The following is a 19,120-nucleotide window of genomic DNA, read 5'->3' on the forward strand; positions in this document are numbered from 1 at the left end:
AATGAGAAGGTAGTCTATTAATGATATAGGCTGTAGCAAGAACACAATCCCCCAAAAACTGTAATGGAATGTGACCTTGAAACCTTAAAGCTCTAGCAACTTCAAGAAGATACATGTGTTTCCTCTCCGCAACCCCATTTTGCTGAGAAGTATGAGCACATGTCTTATAATGTAAGATTCCCAATTCTGTGAATAATGCCTGCATGGAACTACTGATGAACTCACCCCCATTATCAGTCCTCACACTTTTAACTGTAGTGGAAAATTGAGTAACAACCATTCTAAAAAATTGTTTAAGAATCAACAATACATCACTTTTGAATTTCAATAGAAAAATTCACACAGTTCTTGAAAAATCATCAACAATAGTGAGTTCTGATACCATGATGAGATTCAACAATTGTGAAACAAGGTTATGGAATCACTGATGAACTAGAGAGAAAACTGTAACTTTTATTCATGAAAAATGAATGTATATGTACACAATATTGGCACTATGCTATTTATAGTGTGTCTACTCATAAACCTCCTAATCTAGTTAATCTAACTCAACCATAGTTAACTTTAACTAACATTGTAACAAACTCTATAACTAACTTTCCAGTTTCACTATTCATAATAACTGACTTCTAGCTTCAACTTGTTTATAACATCCCTCCTCAAGTTGGTGGCTGATATATGTCTTTAAATCCCAGCTTGGACAGTAGATACAAGTGTGAAGCTTTCCATAGACCCTTTGTAAGTAAGTCTGCTAGCTGCTCTTTTGTGGATACATGGTGAGTTTTTATCATTCCGTTAAGCAGCTTCTCTCTAACAAAATAACAGTCAATATCAAAGTGTTTAGTTCTCTCGTGAAAAATAGGATTGGCTGCAATTTGTATTGCAGCCTTGCTGTCACAAAATAGATCAACTGGTTGTTTAATCTTCACTCCCAGTTCACTATATAAGCCAATAAGCCAAGTAATCTCAGCTACTGAAGATGCCATACTTCTAAACTCTGCTTCTGCAGAACTTCTTGCTACAGTCTCTTGTTTCTTTGACTTCCAGGATACAAGAGCATCACCAAACCTCACTAAGTATCCAGTAACTGACCTCCTTGTTTGCAAACAGGTACCCCAGTCTGAGTCATAATAGACTGTTAACAACTCTGAACTCTGTGAAGGCATGAACAGGCCCAATCCAGGTGATGACTTTATATACTTGACTACCCTTAGTGCAGCTTCCATGTGGGATTCTTTAGGAGCATGCATATACTGACTTAACAATTGTACTGCAAACGAAATATCCACCCTGGTCATTGTTAGATATAGTAATCTACCTACAAGTCTTTGATATCTACCAATATCTAGCACAAGTTTGTCCTTAGCTGTAGTATATGTATCTTGTACATGTGAATCATACTCAATAGATGTTAATCGTATATTAGGATCCAGTGGTGTATGGACTGGTTTGGCACCACTTAATCCCATTTCTGAGATAAGTTCCAAAGCATACTTGCGCTGGCTCATGATATAACACCCCACCTCACGCCCAGTGCTTAGCATCTGGTGCGTGGGCAATTTTGATTTTGGGTATAATAGAAATAAAAAAATTGTTCTTTCTTGATTTGTCAAAAAATGACAAATAAAAAAGGGAAATCAAATTAGGAAATATTTGACAAGTAAATAGGGACGAAAAAAGTATACTTTAATTTATATTTTTTACACGTGTCCTCCAAATTAATAACTATGATATTAGGGTATTTTAGCATAAAAAAAGTTGATATATGCCAAAAAATCTATTACTAAGCCAAAAAAATGATATTTAGCAACAATTAATGAACGTTATTAGTTTAATTGTCACTAAATATGTTCTTTGACAATTAGCACTTTTTTTATAAATGTTTTTTAGGCCTATAGTGATATTGAATCTAATGTCAATTCACAAATATCGATAAAGATTTTAGCATTCTTTATTTAAATTGCATATATATTACCGCTCGTATCTAATTCAGAACAGTGTAGTTATATAGTATTATTATATATACATAACAGAAAAGCTAGCTAGCTAGCGAGAGTACAATTTAGCCCAAAAGAATAAGCTAATGGTAATATATTTACATGACATACGTGCACTCTTTGTAGAAGAAGAACAAGTATGCTTAAATATTTACAAACTAGTTTTCGAAATAAAAAGAAAATGTGATCTGATCAAGATGGAAACAGCGGTAGGGTAGTAGGGCTCCTTAAAATCTGACCATTTTTGAACTCTATATTATCTAGCTTTTGTTGGCACCATTTGAAATGAGAAGTAGAAATAATGGACATATAGAGAATCCTTGATACCAGCTTCATGTCTATCAATGTTAACACAAACTCTATTTTGCTCAAGTCTTCTTGTTGAGGCTTTATTGCTCTTCTCAGCCAACATTTTCTCTTACCTTTCACGTCCTTCATCCATAACTCTTTCTTCAGGATAACCAACAAAAAATAAATCATCTTGAGTTAGAAAATATTCTCCCATGTTTGATTGGAGAGCGAAAAATATTTATATAAGAAAAAAAACAATGATATATATATATATATACAAAGTCATTTTTCCTCTTTTCGCGAAAAAAATGTTTATTCCTGATAATCAAACACCAGAACATGACTTATGTTGTTAAAAATATTTTCTATTATAGAACCTTGTGAGAGGCGTACCATTTGAAGTTTCCTAGTTAAGTCAGGCAGGAGCAGTATGTCTCTGGGGTCTTCAACACGAGATTGACTCCACAAAAAATTCTTCTTTTTCTTGCAATCTGTTCTTACATAATACCAGAAAGCATATATGCATTTCTCTATGGCCTTTAGCACTTCTATTGGCTTGGTTATTTCTCCATCCACTCTTTCATTTAATTCTACATATCCTACAAAATAGAAGTACGTACGTATATCCAAAACTTTAAGTTTATGAGTTCTCAATTTTAAAATCAACATGTAATTTATTGAGTTATGAATAAAATATTACATAAAAAAGTCAAAAAGATATTAGTATTGCATATAGTCTTAAATATCCTTGAAGAAATTTCTAACTTTCCATGTTCTACCTTTTTTTCAACACTAACAATATTTTTCTTTAGTAACGTGTAGGACTTGTAATCTTAAGATGCTAGAATAAGAGAGCTCTTATAAAATACTTGAAGATAATTAAGTAGTAATTTCTTGGGTATATAGGAACGCAACGTACGAAATAAACTATTTAGGTAGTAGGTGGGGGAGTGATTAGTTTTAATTACTCCCCTTTTAGCAGCAGAATAAACTAATGGCGACTGAGATCTTCTTAATACTAATTTGTAATTACTGAAATTGCATGTACCCAAAATAAAATACTATTTCGTATAAGCTTGTAATAAAAAAAAAGTTGTATAAGCCAAGCTAGAAGACAGTGGGTCTATTCAACTTTGATAATAAAGTTTTTACATACAAGTACTAGTAATTATTTAATGAAAGAAGTTCTATCAAAGTGTTAATTACTCCTACAAGAAATGGAGATCTAGTCGTTACACGTAGGAACTAGATAAGCGACGTACTAATGAATCTCAACTTGCCATGTAAGTCAAAATTAGAGGGTCTAATTAAATTTAAGAATAATGATATCAGAAATTAGTAACTAGATTTTGGATTTACTTCTTTATATATATATATCTAGTTGATTATTTAATACAAACAGAAAGTTTGGATCTTAGCTATTAGATTTTTAGGTAATCTTTCAGCTCAACCCCTAATTTATATATATTGAAAGTATACAACAACACTCAATATATTTAGCAGGTAATTTATCATTTTTGAGGTTACTATTTTTACATGAATGAGAGCTTGTAATTGATATTTAATTTAGGTGACTTGGAAATGTAACAATTTGTGTTACGTCATGAGCCGGGGGTTTTGGGAAACAGTCTTTTTTACCTATATAAGGTCTATGTGCACTGTATCTTTTCCAGGCAATAGTGATTTCAAATAGAAATTGAATTCTTCAAAAAATGTTTAAGTGGCAAAAGATTACCAGAAATCTCTGGAACTTGGAGGAGATTCTTTTGGGAAAATCTTGTATGAACATAATTCAAATGCCTTTTGCCTCCACAGCTATCATCTTCCACAAATCTTTCTAGCAGTACTTGGAATTTCTGAAATTTTGCTGCTACATTACCATAAAAGACCCCATTTTTTGAAGTTGAACAACAAAGAGCCTTTACTTTTTTATACTGATGATGAAGTGCTTCCCATGACAAACATGATTGTGCCACAAAAACCAACTCTAAATCACTCTCTAAGCTTCTCACAAATTTTTTTCTATCCACTTTGCTCAATGAAATATATTGGACAGGCAAACCAACTGTAGGCTCCATTTCATACTCAAATGAATTTGGACTTGACAAGTGCTTCCTCAATACTGCACCTAATTAAATTATAACTAACAATTAATAACATTGTTAAGGATTACTTAAGCATACTATAATATACATAGAGGGACCTATAGTTCAAGAAACACATAAAAAAATATGAAGAAAAATATTGCAGGATGTGGCCTACTGGTCAATAATAACATGAAAAAAATCATGATAGATCAGGGTTCAGTTTTCCATACGACTTTGTCATTTCATTTCATCTCCCCGAACTTTGGTGGATAGTGTTACTTTATATTTGTGTGGCTGTGCTAGTAGAAAGTACTAAGTATCTGGTCAAATAGTCGAGCAGCGCACAAGTTGGACAAAACAACATGGTTATAATATAAGAAATTTTTTTAAAAAAAGTAATTGAGCAAAAGGAGAAACTCACTTAAGGCACATAGCTTTTCATGATTGAGAACATCAAACCAGCTCATTCTTTCAGCATATTTCTTGTATAACAAATCTACTTCTTCCTCTGCACAACTTGTGTACTCATGACCCAGCTGTTGATCCATTTCCATATCATTTGTATAGCTATTAAGTGACGGAAAATTTTGGTTCATCGTGCCATAATCCAAAGGGGACGAAAAATTAGAGCTAATAGGAGATGGAAAATATTCGTCAAACCCCTGACGATTAATACCTGGTGACAAACTGGAAACAGAACTCGATAGGGAAAACTCAAGTTCTAGCTCTGTTTCAGATAAAACTGAACCAGGAGATAAAGGGACAGTAATATTATAGTTATCAAATAAATTCATTTTTTCATCGACAGAAGAAATGACTGAACAACAGTCAATAAGTACTTCACTATGATCCTTTTCATGTTCTTCATCAAGTTCCATAAACTCACCTTGATTAGGTTCAACAAACGAACTAATCTTGTGATTTTTATCGAACATTTCAGAGACTCTAGATTGAAAGTCATATACGTAGATCATGTCATCATACGATTTATTTTTCATGTTAAAATAATGGACTGTTTCATACGATTCACTACAACTTCGTCTCATGTTCAAGCTCGTATAAAGGATGATTTCATTTTGGTTTTCAGTATTTGGTATAGCATCATAGTACTCCTCAACTTCTTCTATAGGGATATGATGATTTTTTCTATTTCGTAAGATGAAGTTACACTTCTTGAATAAGAGAAGGCAGAATTTGCACAATTTTGGAACATAAGAAATTAAGAAACAAGAGGACTTATAAACAAAAAGAATGAAGGTTAATAGATATTTTTGTAACACTTTGATCAAAAGATAAAGTTGGCAGAAAGGAAGAAGAAAAGGGTGGATATAGAAACTCAAAAAATACCACTTTAGATATCCATGTGGGATCACGTATAGTTCAATCAAAAGCCAACAGGTCGATAATGGTGTCATTTCAGAAATCCAAAGACTCTCTGAAGTTTTTGTTAACGAAGGAGCAAGATTGGTTTGAGAGTACTGCCCTCTGTGCCAATTTATATTACCCTACTTCCTTTTTAGTCCGTCTAAAAAAAATAACATATTTTTATATTTAGCAACAATATAATTTTGAAATAATTTATAAACACACAAACATCTATGACTTATTTTAGATCATAAGTTTCAAAAGTCAGTTTTTCTTTAGTAAACTTCTTGTCAAATCACATAAATTGGGATGGATATATGATTTTGGACTTAATTATTTTCTTAACTTGGGGCTGGAAATGCGTGCAGGGAACTTATCCAATTGAAGGAGCTTGCTTCCGTTGACTAGATGATACGTACAATAGTTGTTAGTTGGTCACTATATTGATAGTTTTTTGTTGAGGGGTTTTCAACTTTCTCGGCAGGACGGAACAAACGTGGCTCATAATGCAGTTGGTGAGCATACTTAAACTGTGCATTACTACAAACCATAAGTTTATAATATTTACAAATTAAGAAGTTTTCCTTGGTCAATATTATAATTTATAATACAACCATGAGTAATGACGCTACTGATTGAATCATGTCACGCCGAGAAGCAAATGCATATCTGAAATTTCCAAATCTTTGCCTGAATCCTTGTCTTTTTGAAATTAAGGATTCAGAATTTAATATTCATTGAACTTTTGTGATTGTTTTTGTTGAACTCATAAAAAAGGCTGCATGCAGCATGTCCCTCCACTTAAAAGTGATTCGTTGATCTTTTTGAGAAGCTCCACATATCAAATGTATATTAATTAAATGATCAAATGAATTATAAATTCATTTGCTAGAATCTTGGCTATTGACAGGAAGGTTGAAAGAATCATAATGAAAACTGCAAGGAAAGTTCTCTATGATAAGATTAGGTACACTGAAAACTTTAATAAATGTCAACATAATAATAAGATAAAGAAATGAGAATTGTCTTTTGGAGAGGCAATCAGTTAAGGTTGGGGCCGTTTCCGTTTGGCGCAAGGCGATTTACACGAGTCCGCTCCTTTTTTAATGGATCGTCCCACTAGGCACTAACTTATATGAGAAAACATGTGGAGCCTAAATATGAAATTAAACTAGGAGGATGCCATGTCATTATCGTGTCTGGTCGTACCTCAAAGCTGAATAAGAAAGATAATCGTGGATCAAGTCAATTGCGTCTACACCTTTGGCGCATATTCAAACTTTATATTTAGATAATTGTTAACTTACTGTAATAGTGATGGGACTTGGGAGTACACATCCTGGCTCTGGCTCCTGCACAGAAACTGAAACCGTACATGTAGCTCTAGGGAGACAAGTCGCATAACTGAAAACAATCTGAAACATAACGACTCCAAAATCATACATGTGGCTTTAGGGACACAAGTCACATATATACATTCTTTTTGGTCAAAAATTCTAAAATAATAATTATTATTCTGACTGTCTTATACCCATGGCAGCGACATCAACTGAGAATTAATTGATATGAAGTGTGTTGGTACACGCAAACCACTGTCCATATAGTCTTCAACAACAGTTGTTACTATATTGTAGAACTTAAATTAATCAAAAATACGTTTACAAATGCAGTTCTAATCCTGTCAGTTGTATCTGAACCAGTTACTAAGAGTAGGATCACCGGAACTACAGTAAAGCGTACTCACAACCACTAACTCAAATCCAAGTTTCGAACAAGTGCCTATAATCTTCAAGTAAAATTGAAATCGTGACACTCGGAAATACTCCCATTAATGTTATGCAACATCAAAATTTGACTGTTTAAAAATATATTCTAATAGAAAGTAGCCATTAACTACAAACACAAACTTTCATTAATCATATCAATAAGTATTCCGTAACTCATTAGATGAAATATACATATTACAATGATTTCCAACAAAATACAGAACTTACCATGTTAGCTTAAGGTGTTAATCAACCAGATTCTTGTCAGCACAGGGAAGATAGAAGAAAGGGATCAGAAATTCTAAAACAACCTCAAGCAACTTTCTGAGAAACTACAAAGCTTCCTGGATTGATAGTAATGCTCTTGGTGCAGTTATCCGTTTTGTAGATTCCAACTAGCCTATCTGCTAGCTCAAACATATTGTTTCTAAGGCTGCATATCATCAAAACAAAAATTAGATAACTATAGCTTCGTAGTGCTTGTTTCTTTGAATCGGACATATGCCAATACAGTACCTTATGATTATGAACTGTGCATCTTTAGTTCTGTCCTTGACATAATGCCCCACGATTGAGACATTCTTAAAATCTGTGACATACAAGGAAACCACAAAGAAAGCATGAAGATATTGGGAGCTTGATCTTTATTAGCCAAATGCAACAAGCAGAAAAAGAACATACCCAAAGCAGCATCAATCTCATCCATCACATAAAGTGGAGTGGGTTTATAGTGGTGGAGTGCAAAAACAAGAGCCAATGAGCTGAGGGTCTGAAATTAACATTGCTATTAGAAACCGGATTGCTTTTATACAATGTTTCACTAACATACAAAAACCACCATAGCCACTCTTGACACTCACCTTTTCACCACCTGATAAGTTAGCAATATTCTTCCAGCTTTTCTTTGGAGGTCTAACACTGAAAACAACACCTTCAGAAAACGGATCAAGAGAATCCACTAATTCCAGTTCTGCGTCGCCTCCAAGAGTGATCATCTGGGGAGATCACCAAAAGATGTAATACACTATTAATATAGGTGTATATTTCATGCAGGTAATAACTTTACAATTTGCTATTTTATTTTATTTTTTGATGACAACAATTTGCTATTTTTGCTATTATATTTAAAAGGTTCTTTTACTTATAAATGGTTAACTAGTTGTATATCATGAACTAAAAGAGTCCCCAAAACCCAAAAGGATAACCATCAACAGACTTGCTTTTCCATAACATGGAAAGAAATTTGAAGCGAAAAAATCTTTTTTGGCACACAACATAAATCCCAATTTCTAAACAAATCAGTCCATGCACCAGAAAAATGAGCAAATATCCAAATCAGACATAACAAGAAAATAAGAAGAAGATGCCCTGCAACTACAGGATTAATAAAAGGAAAACAATCAAGATGATGTACAATATTAAGTGATATAATCACTTACCCAGAAGAAATTCAACTCAAGTACTATATGGGGAAAACTTTAATATAAGAAAACATGTCAAATATGAGCTGAATACCTGATACATGCAACTACAGGATTAAGAACAGGAAAACAATTTCACCCAAGGGTGTGGCCTAGTGGTCCATAAAGTGGTTGAGAACTCTAAGGTCTCAGGTTCAGAACTCAGCGGGAGACAAAAAAACACTAAACGATTCTTCCCATCTGTCCTAGCCTTGGTGGACAGAATTACATGGTACCTATTGCTAATGGGAGGTGGCAGGTATCCAGTGGAATTAGTCGAGGTGCGCGAAAGTTGGCCCGTACACCACGGTCATAAAAAGAAAACAAAATATATATACCCTACTATCTTTGCTAAAGCACACTTTACTCCTCTACACCTAAAATTATGAATGGCAGAATCACTGATCCAGATGAAATTCAACTCAAGTATTACATGGGGAAAACTTTCATATTAAAAAACAAGTCAAAAATGAACTGAATACCTGATACATTTCTTTAAGCTTCAAAGATATGGTATTAAAGCCCTCCATGAACTCATCCAACCTACAGAGATGTTCTAAGCTAATGACGGAAAACATTGGCAAATGGAAGAGAGAAATCTAATTTGTAGGATGGACGGAACTTACCTTCTCTTTCTCCACTCATCATATTGTTTTTTAATATCATCACGCTCTTGAGTAACAGAATTAAGCTCTTGAACTCTTTCATTGTACACAGATACTTTCTTCCGATACCTAGTGACAGTAGAGACTATTAGCAATTAATATCAAGAAACATAGTCATGCTACAAGCTTCTCTATAAATGAGTACAAGTGTTTACTCAGAAATTGAGTCAAGATTTGGGTTTATCTCTTTCAGTTGAGCCTCTAGAAGTGAAATTGTCTCAAGAGCTGTCTTAAGATCACAAGTCTGACCAAGAGTTTCGTCACTTAGAGTTGCCTGAAGCTTTTCCGGGTCCACCAAGTCTTTTTGAATTCTATACACAGATAAAGTACAAAAAAAAAAAAAAGATAACAGATGAGGGGGTCTGTGTGTATCAGAAAGAGATTGGAAGCTGACAATGTGATGACATGTTTTGCCTCAGAAAGAAATCTCCCGAACTTACTGCTCAATATGCTTTGACAGAGCACTATGCAAATCATCGAGTTTTTTCTTGTATCCTTTCCCTTTGAGTTCCAAGTCTTTATAAACCTTCTTCATATCTTGTAACTTGTAGTCCGCATCTACCTGCAACTCCACTTGCATTAGATCACATAATCATTTATAAATGAAAGGAAGAAAAAATGTCAAAAGGAGTGCCATAAAACCTCTGATGACCGCATCTCATCCATAGTCTTCTTCAAATTTTCATATTCATTTTTAGCACCATTCAGAGCATCTTTGTGCTGATCAATGAGCTAGAAAATCATTAAAACAAAAACATTAGGAAAAAAAAATAGAAATTTGCAGAAACAATCGAAGCAACTTGCACAATCATATGATGCACATCTTAACATGAAATAATGGTACAACCTCCTGTATCTTTTTATAGTCCTCCTGAACAGTAAAAGCTTTCTGTTCGACCTCTTTGAAGATGGAAAGTAACTTCTCCTTCTCAGCAAGTAGACTTTCCTTCTCTTTGTTTGATTCCTCAATCCCCTTTGTCAGTTTTTTAATCATTTTCTGTCCTGTTTCAATCTGAACCTTACGACGGTTGATCTCTGTGCTCTTTTTATCGATATCCTACGGCGGGGAAAAAATGTGTGTAAACAGTAAATCACATAAGCTTAGCATGCACAAAGATCAGTTTTCCACTTACAGATTGTATTTTAGTAACCTTTGCCTTTTGATTTTTCAATCGCTCGCCACCTGCATTCTCTATTTTATTCTGAAGTTCTGAAGCCTGAAGACATAAAACACTGGATTTTGAAACAGCCTTTGGAGCTAGCTTCACTTGAAAATAATAATAGAATGGTCTTAAGAAAAGGATAAACTGCTAGACATGTTATATCACCTTCTCTTTCAGCTGTTTTGAACCTTGTGTAAGCCTGTCCATTTCTTTTTCTTCAGCAGAAATTATTTTCTTGAGTTCCTTCAATCTATTAACTTCATCCTTACTAGGTTCTGATGCACTTCTCAAGGAATCCAGTTGCTTTTTTAGATCATCACATTGGGACTTCAGGCTGTCAATCTGTACAGAAAGCAAAAAAGCATTTAGCTCTGATGGTGCAAGACAAACATTAAGAGAGATTAAAAATAGTCATAGAAAACAATTGCAAATAACATCAATAAAACATGCACGTCAGACCTCTTTTTTGCATTTGGCTAATTCCATCTCGCCAAGAGAAAGAGCCTTCTCTGAGGCCTGGTAACACTTCACAGCATCAGTAATTCTTTGGCGTACATTATCCAAGTTTTCGGCTATCTGTGAAAGTTCTATTTCAGCAGCAGATATAGCCTCTGGTGAAACACTAGCAGCACGGATAGATGTGCCCATTTTACCACCACGAGGTTTACCCCCTCCACCACTCATTGTTCCAGATTTTTCAAAAAGAGCACCTTCAAGTGTTACAACACGGCGAAACTCTCTGTCCCCACCATAGGCAATACGTGATGCCTGCAAAATTAACAGTGTCGCAAATTCTTGATCCAGCAATTGTGACTAACAATGAAAATACATATAATGCATGGTGTCCGAGTCTTGACGTACAATTATAGCAATCAGCAATCCTTACAAAAATAGTATTTGAAATCTCCATGTTATTGTATGTCCTAAAATAGATAACTGGAGAACCCCAGCTAAAATCTCGTTTCAAGACGTCCAAGTGTTAAATTTCTCAATCTTCCATTTTGGCGACAGAGAAAATAATCATTGCATTTGCTAATCAGTCAAAATGTTGACTAGAGATAATTTTACCAAGCAGGTCAAGAAATGGTATGACAAGCCAAATAGTCAATGCAGTTTTATTCATCACGAAAGAATTAAAAGAATTATGTAAACATCACCTGATCAATATCTTCTGCAACAACTGTATTTCCTAATGCCGCAAAAAATGCTAGTTTCATCCTCTCATCTCGGACCTTAACCAAATCAAAAAGGCGTGGGACTCCTTCTGGCGTTCTGACTCTCTCTTTGATTTTAGGCAAATAATGAGCTTGTTTTTCCTGCGAAAAATATGTAAAATCAAATATACATTTGAAATAATACCAATGATTTTACTTTTCAGGGGCTCCTTCCCAATGAGTATTTTGGAAGTGTAATTTTTAAAGGTAATAACACACTTTCTAGTTCAAACCAAATACATTTAACCTCCAAAATCAATGTGAGATTTATCTACCATTTGAATGCAATACATTTATCCACTTGCTTAATTTCAATTTTTTTTGTAACCAACTAGCATTAGGAAAATACTACCAACTACAAAAGTACTCTGATCCTCACGGAGGTCAATTTATGATCCAGCTTCTTATTTAATTTTCACTGAAGCAATCATATTCTTTCATATGTTCAACAGAGACAGTAAGATTTCAATCCAATTATAGACCAGTTGGTTAGCTTATCTAAAGGTGGTGCATAGTTTAAGAAGCTACAAAAATAAAGGACATACCAAAATCATGAAAGTTGCTACACCAAGGGTTTTGCTTCGAAGAAGCTCCACGCAAGCTTGTGCTGCTTCTGTAGTTTCTACAACAATATATTCAAGCCCAGCACATGCGGTTGATATGGCAACATCATACTTTGCTGTGGGAAAATAAAATATTTAGTAATTTATGCTCAAATTATGTAAGCTATAGTTCAGCTCTTAATTTCACTAACTCTGTCAACAAATGAAACAATAATAAAGCAAAGAACACGAACTAGTTTTAAATGTGGCACGAATATGCTCACCATCAATCGCACCCAAGTCACCCATTCGACCATAAATGCCATCTATCACATTTGCCTCCTTAGCATGCATTATTGCTTTTAGGACAGATCCCTGGCTCTTCTCAGATTCCATAACAGATGAAAGCTCAGTAAGCTTTTGTCTGGCAGCTTGTTCTAGAGGTATCAATCTTTCTTGTTCTTGAAGGCATTCCTACAACCAGTCAAGTACATCACATCCCAGAACAAATGCAAGAGCTGGTTAAAATGACAAATGGTAGAGATAGTCAAAACACATACCTTTTCAACAGCTCGAGCCTCAAGTGCTTTAAGCTTGTGCTTCTCAAGCTCATTGGCGATGTTTTTTGTGCTTGCCGATTTCATCTCTACTCGTTTCTGTATTTCCACAATCTGCTCTTGTGCTTCAATATACGCAGCACGACCAGCCTCATGCTGAAAGCATTAATGACTAACCCCGTTAGTGAAAGATTAAATAGCTAGCTTAAGGACCAACTAAGCAATTTTTAAGTGTGTATTATTCTGAAAAACTGCTAGTGGAACTTGACATGAGGTAATGCGCTTGGCATTTTAAGCGTCCATGTTGGAATAAGACAGGTCATGACTAAAATACTTCATGCAGCTTCAGTTAAAAAGTGCAATCTCATAGGGTAAGTGAATCATATTTTAAGGAATGAGCTGCCAGAGTATGAGTAGAGAGATCTTAAATGTTATAATCAGCACATACCTTCTCACTCAAAAGTTTACTTTCAGTTGATGCCACTTCAAGCTTTCCCTTGTGCTCAATTAAGTGCTTTTCCCAAGGCTCTAATTCAGATCGAACAGCAGAAAGCTCACTGCGGAAAGCCTCGGTTTCAACTATTTGGAAACAATTGTACAAGAGTGAGACCAATATATTTTGATAAGTTAGAGCTAGACAAATAAATAAGGCTGTTATTAGCAATAAGCATCAACGGTTTCATGCAAAAGTGACCTTATGTAATAACTAATAACTTAAATTGCTAATCATCTAACTCTTACCCAAAACCACCAATAAGAACAACCATTAATTATCAAACCAAGGAAATATTTTCTAAAGAGGTCAAAAAGAAAAGGAGACCTTTAAAATGAGAAACGAGCCAGCAGCTTAAAGTCAGGAAGGCTTCTGAGTGTGATGCCACTCCATATGTACTGATCAAGAGCTATGAGAAAATAACCTTATAACCGATACGGTGATATCAATTACTTTGAAAAAGGAATGGTAATTGTTGTTGTTGTTACACTCACTTCTGATCTTAAGTTCTTAAAAGGTATTTACTCTGGTCAGGAACTTACATGCCTGGGCAGAGATAAGTGTGAGATCTAGAGATCCCTAACTGGACAAAATAATGTAGAAACAAGCATAAGAATATAGCCGACCCCAACTAATTGGAATTGAGGTGTAGTTGAAAGATTAACTAATTGTAAAATGTTGCATAATGGCAATAGGACAAATTCAGAGTATTTGACATGCAAACCTCCAAACAAGCACTTGGTTCAAGTACAATACCTTTAGAATTCTCCTTTATTTCCTCTAAAAATTTCTCCTCACCCACCAAAAGTTGTTGCAAGCTTGGAATATCTTTCTCCAATTTTGGAATAAGATTTGCAGACTCCTCGCACTCATTAGTTGTGTCAGCAATTTTACGAGAATCCTTTCAAAATGAAACAAAAACAGTAAGATTACGAGTAACTAAGATTCTCTTCTTCACAAAGATGTATTTATTTGTAATCTAAGGTACAACTTTCAGCATATCATACCTTATCAATTTTATCAGTCAGTTTCTTTATCTTCTGCTTCAAGTGATTTAAATCTTCTCGATACTTTACATCTTGCCTCTCAAATTCCTTGAACTCATCCTTGCAGCGCCTTAGACTGTTATCAAGCTCCTACAAGTTTCGAACAAAATAAATCTGAATTCTTTGACCATTGTAATAGTACTCAAACCAATTAATCAAGATACTTAATTCAACTCAGCAAGTAGGAGAAGAATCCACCTCATTCTGGTTTATCAGATTTAAAACCATAAGATCGTAATGCTTACGGATTCCCAAAGAAACCACCTCATTCATAATTACATGATAATATGCAAAGGGTATACACACTTTTTATTCCATACCTCTTGTCTTTTCAGAAACTTTGAATGCTTTGACTCAAGGTCCTTCAATGCCTTGCTATTTTCCTTAATTTTCTCCCTGGAAAGTTAAAACATTCATTGAGTTCAGCACTCAATGAAAGCACTATTGTAATGAAGGGGGGTTGTATTGAAATGAAGAAATGTAACTACAGGCACTGATAGAGGAATTCGCCTCTTTTCTTGCAAAGAAACTAAGGGAAAAAAGGGAAAACAAAGAAGGGAGGGAAGTTCCATATTTATTCTAAGTAAACAACAAATAAAAAAGCACTATGCTCTTGCATAGCCCTCACAAAATATAGTAAGCCACCTTTCACTTTTAAGGTTCTCTTCTTGTCTAGAAATGTTCGCCTGCATCTCCGTAATTCGAGTTGAATTATCTTCAAAAGCCAATTTTGTTGCTTTCTCTTGCCATTTGAGAAGTGATAATTCTTTAAGCATGTAGGCTTCTGCGTCATTTTTTACTCCCTGTTATTGAAGAAATGGACAACATGAACACATTTCTAAGAGCACAAGCAAATCATAAATTATGTAATGGTCTAACCTTACCTCCAAGTTATCTCTTTCTTTCTCAGCTAACTTAACCATTTGAACAACACCAGACCTTCTTTCATTGAGGGATTCTAGCCTATGATAGCATCAAAAAATAGTGAATGCAGATTCTAGAGGCATCAAGTGCATCTTTTTAGGCACATAATCTTCTCACTGAGGATGCAAAACATACACAAGGGAGAAGGAAAGAACATACTGGTAAGGAAAAGAGTAGCATAACTATTATGATATCACAAGATTCAGTTTGAAACTAAGAACATTTTTTGTGCCAAAAAGAATTTCATTTCAGAGTGAGAACTAACTGCTTGAATGATTCATCAATCTTCTCAACGTATTTTTCGGTTCCGATAATATCCTCTAAATACTCAAGAAAGCCTTCATCATGTGGTCCTTGTCCTCTAGGTTTCATCAGTGATATTTGTTCAACCTCACCCTGCAAAAGAACCACCTATTTAGTGTGGTTCGTTCAAGAAATTCCTACCTCTCTATCTATCTATGAGATGTTTGGATTTTTCAAAATTCCATGGACATCTCCATATGAATAGAATCCAATTTGTGAAATTAACAAAGATCACATGACAAAAACAATATAGACCTGAAGAATCAAAAATCGGTTGTTATCTAGATCAATCCCTTTCCCTTTCAGCATCTTAGTGACCTCTGTGAAGTTACTTGTCCGGTCATTGATATAGTACTTAGAGGAATTATCTCGAAATGCCACACGTGTAATTACAAAATCACTTCCAGGAACAGCTTCATATGTCTCATCATCCTATTTAAACAAAAGAAACACTTAGAATATAACAGAGATTCTAAATAGTTATCTCAGAAACAGGAAAATACACAATTACCAAATCAATAATCTCCTGAAAATGAACAGACACGCCAGCACTATCCAAATTCTGGTGGTTAGTTGAATTGTGGATGAGCTCTGACACTTTGTTTAGACGCATCTGCAGAGTTTATCATTGAAGCTCAAATTTCAACAAGCATACAGATGGAACGGTCCATTTTAAAAGGCTTGTTGTCCCCAAGCTCCAACATAGCAGAGCTAACAGCCGTTTACAATCATACAGGTTAGTGAGTTTTACATCAAAGGTAACTAAGCTAGTGATCAACTAATTTTGTAGCATAGTCAACTTTTACTTTATTCACCAAGAGAATAATATTTTAGAAGTTATAACAATGAATTTTCCAATTTTGTCAGTCATGGTGCCAAAAAACACGAAAAAAAAAAATACTCATAATCTTACCTGTTTGGCCCGCTTTCCGAAGACGAAGAGCATTGCGTCGATGACATTACTCTTTCCACTACCATTAGGACCAACAACTGCAGAAAAGCTCTGTACAGTGGGGAATTTTATTACATAAAAGGAATGAACTTAATTTCTAAAATATCCAATTACCACCTAATTCCTGAAATACTCAATTACTGGAAAATATGTAAAAGCAAACCCTAACCTTATGGAATGGGCCAACGCGCTGTTCGCCCGCATAAGATTTGAAGTTTCTCATCACCATCTCTTTAATGAATAGCCTGGGAGGTCTAGATCCAGGATGAGATGACTCATTTTTGGATTCGTGGGAGTTTGAGAATTCCTTATCTACAGCCATGTTTACTCCCGGAGAATAGCTTTAGGCTGTACCGAAAAGAAGGACCGAAAGACTGGCTACTGAAGGTCAACTCCAGCAAAGTGCTGGAGTAGAAGAGGAGTCCGGCGAAGTGCTGGGGTAGAAGAGGAGCGTGAGAGAAGATTTGAACTACTTTTTTTTTTTTTAGTGGTAGCGTAAGAATTTAAATTTTTGGCAAGATCAACTAGGAATAGATGGGCGGGAAACTCCGGTATGATTTAGGCTCTTATAATGGGCTTTTCTAAGCCAAAGCCCAGCCCAGACCAGTAATTGGAACGTCGTAAACGGCATCGCGTCGGCCTAATTTCCTGATGCCCAAATAATCCTTTCCTGGCCTAAATCTTGGTACGCGTAGGTCCATAAGGTTTGGAATCTCAATTTCATAGTTTTTATTTGAAATCAGTGTATGCTTATGAAAATTGCTTAAATTTTCAACTTTAATTTCAAATTCTAAATTCTCCAAAATTCAAATTGTAATTTCAAAATTTTTGAACTCTAAAACATGACTTTGTATCATGTGAAAAGATTATTTTGAATACTAGCTAGCTAATTAGTACTATTATTGATTAATGGATCTTTGTATAATTATGTATATTTGAAATTTTGTAATAGCATGTAGTTGTAGACATTCATTTGTAAAATAAAAATGGAAACATGTGATTTATTAATGTGGTGCCTTAACATATTTTGATATCTATAATGTATAATAGCATGTAGTTGCAGACATCCATTTGTAAAATAAAAATGGAAACATGTGATTTATTAATGTGGTGCCTTAAGATATTTTGATACCTATAATGTATAATAGCATGTAGTTGCAGACATCCATTTGTAAAATAAAAATGGAAACATGTGATTTATTAATGTGGTGTGATTTATTAATGTGGTGCCTTAAGATATTTTGATACCTATAATGTATGATTTGCTCTTTGATAATATATTATTTGAGAACTTTATGTCAAGTTCAACAAAGAGAAGGTGACAATTTGAAGATACCTTGGACACTTGAAATGGTTCAAAGAAATTATTTAAACGTCAATTGAGGAACTGTACAATTCAATATGTGTAAGCATCGTAATACTAATCCATTATGAATACAAGGTGTATATATATCTCATTTCATATAAGCTAGCGTTTGGTCATATATTTCTAAATATTCTTGGCAAATATAAATTTCACCATGTGTTTGGCCATAATATTTGGGAAATATATTTCATTTTTTTAGAAAAATACTCCCTCCGTCCCTATTTAGGTGTCCTCTTTAGAAATGGCACACAGATTAAGGCAACAATGATTAGCACAGTAAAGTTACAATTTTATCCTTGTAGTACAATTTACAATTTCAAAATAAATTAACTCAAGATAACTAATCAATGTTGGAAAATTCATAAGTTTATTTACTTTATTTATGATAACTTTATTTAAATAAGGGTATAATAGGAAAATTTTTGTTGTGCTTTCTTGATTTGTCAAAATGGACAACTAAAAGAGGAAATATGGACAACTAAATAGGGACGGAGGGAGTATGATTTATACCCATAAGTTTTAAAAACTATCAAAATTAATCATAATTTTGTATTACAAGTCAATTGAATCTTCGTTGCAACAAATAACAAGTAGTGTCCATGACACTAGAGCAATGTGGTAGTTTGGAGTGAGTGCAACAAGCATCGTGAAGTAGACAAAACACATGACTTTGTTACCCTGAGCCGATTGTTCATCATTTTCATCAACAACCATATCATCACTTTCATATTTCATCACTATTTTTGGTGTTCACGTAAAAAAATTATGTAATACAACGCAAACAACTACTATAGAGGGTGTTTTTGTAAAATATAAAATTTTGGTGTAAAGTTTCAATTTTTAAAAGATCCCAAATAATGAGATTTGGCCCAAATACTAGAAAAAATTAGTATTTGGGAATTTGGAATATTTACCAAAAATATTTATCA

General features: G+C 34.3%; 2 protein-coding genes across 2 annotated transcripts; both read right to left on the reverse strand.

Moving 5' to 3' along the window:
* Positions 1–2,006: 2,006 nt before the first annotated feature.
* LOC102583446 (uncharacterized) lies at positions 2,007–5,822 on the reverse strand. The gene is made up of 4 exons (XM_006338386.2): positions 4,797–5,822; positions 4,024–4,416; positions 2,682–2,887; positions 2,007–2,447 (listed from the first exon to the last, which is right to left on the reverse strand). Exons 1-4 carry the CDS (start codon positions 5,788–5,790, stop codon positions 2,190–2,192), a joined length of 1,851 nt encoding a protein of 616 aa, XP_006338448.1. The 5' UTR covers positions 5,791–5,822; the 3' UTR covers positions 2,007–2,189.
* Positions 5,823–7,629: 1,807 nt separating this feature from the next.
* LOC102583775 (structural maintenance of chromosomes protein 4) lies at positions 7,630–17,333 on the reverse strand. The gene is made up of 28 exons (XM_006338387.2): positions 16,995–17,333; positions 16,787–16,876; positions 16,385–16,486; positions 16,129–16,305; positions 15,836–15,966; positions 15,531–15,609; positions 15,292–15,449; positions 14,967–15,042; positions 14,608–14,736; positions 14,357–14,501; positions 13,556–13,686; positions 13,111–13,263; positions 12,835–13,024; positions 12,554–12,687; positions 11,952–12,110; positions 11,254–11,562; positions 10,960–11,136; positions 10,765–10,848; positions 10,479–10,688; positions 10,274–10,363; positions 10,072–10,193; positions 9,787–9,942; positions 9,593–9,700; positions 9,449–9,509; positions 8,367–8,501; positions 8,188–8,275; positions 8,023–8,095; positions 7,630–7,939 (listed from the first exon to the last, which is right to left on the reverse strand). Exons 1-28 carry the CDS (start codon positions 17,145–17,147, stop codon positions 7,819–7,821), a joined length of 3,741 nt encoding a protein of 1,246 aa, XP_006338449.1. The 5' UTR covers positions 17,148–17,333; the 3' UTR covers positions 7,630–7,818.
* Between the last annotated feature and the right edge of the window lie 1,787 nt (positions 17,334–19,120).

The sequence above is a fragment of the Solanum tuberosum genome, unplaced genomic scaffold, assembly GCF_000226075.1.
Source record: "Solanum tuberosum cultivar DM 1-3 516 R44 unplaced genomic scaffold, SolTub_3.0 scf00004, whole genome shotgun sequence".
NCBI lineage: Eukaryota > Viridiplantae > Streptophyta > Magnoliopsida > Solanales > Solanaceae > Solanum > Solanum tuberosum.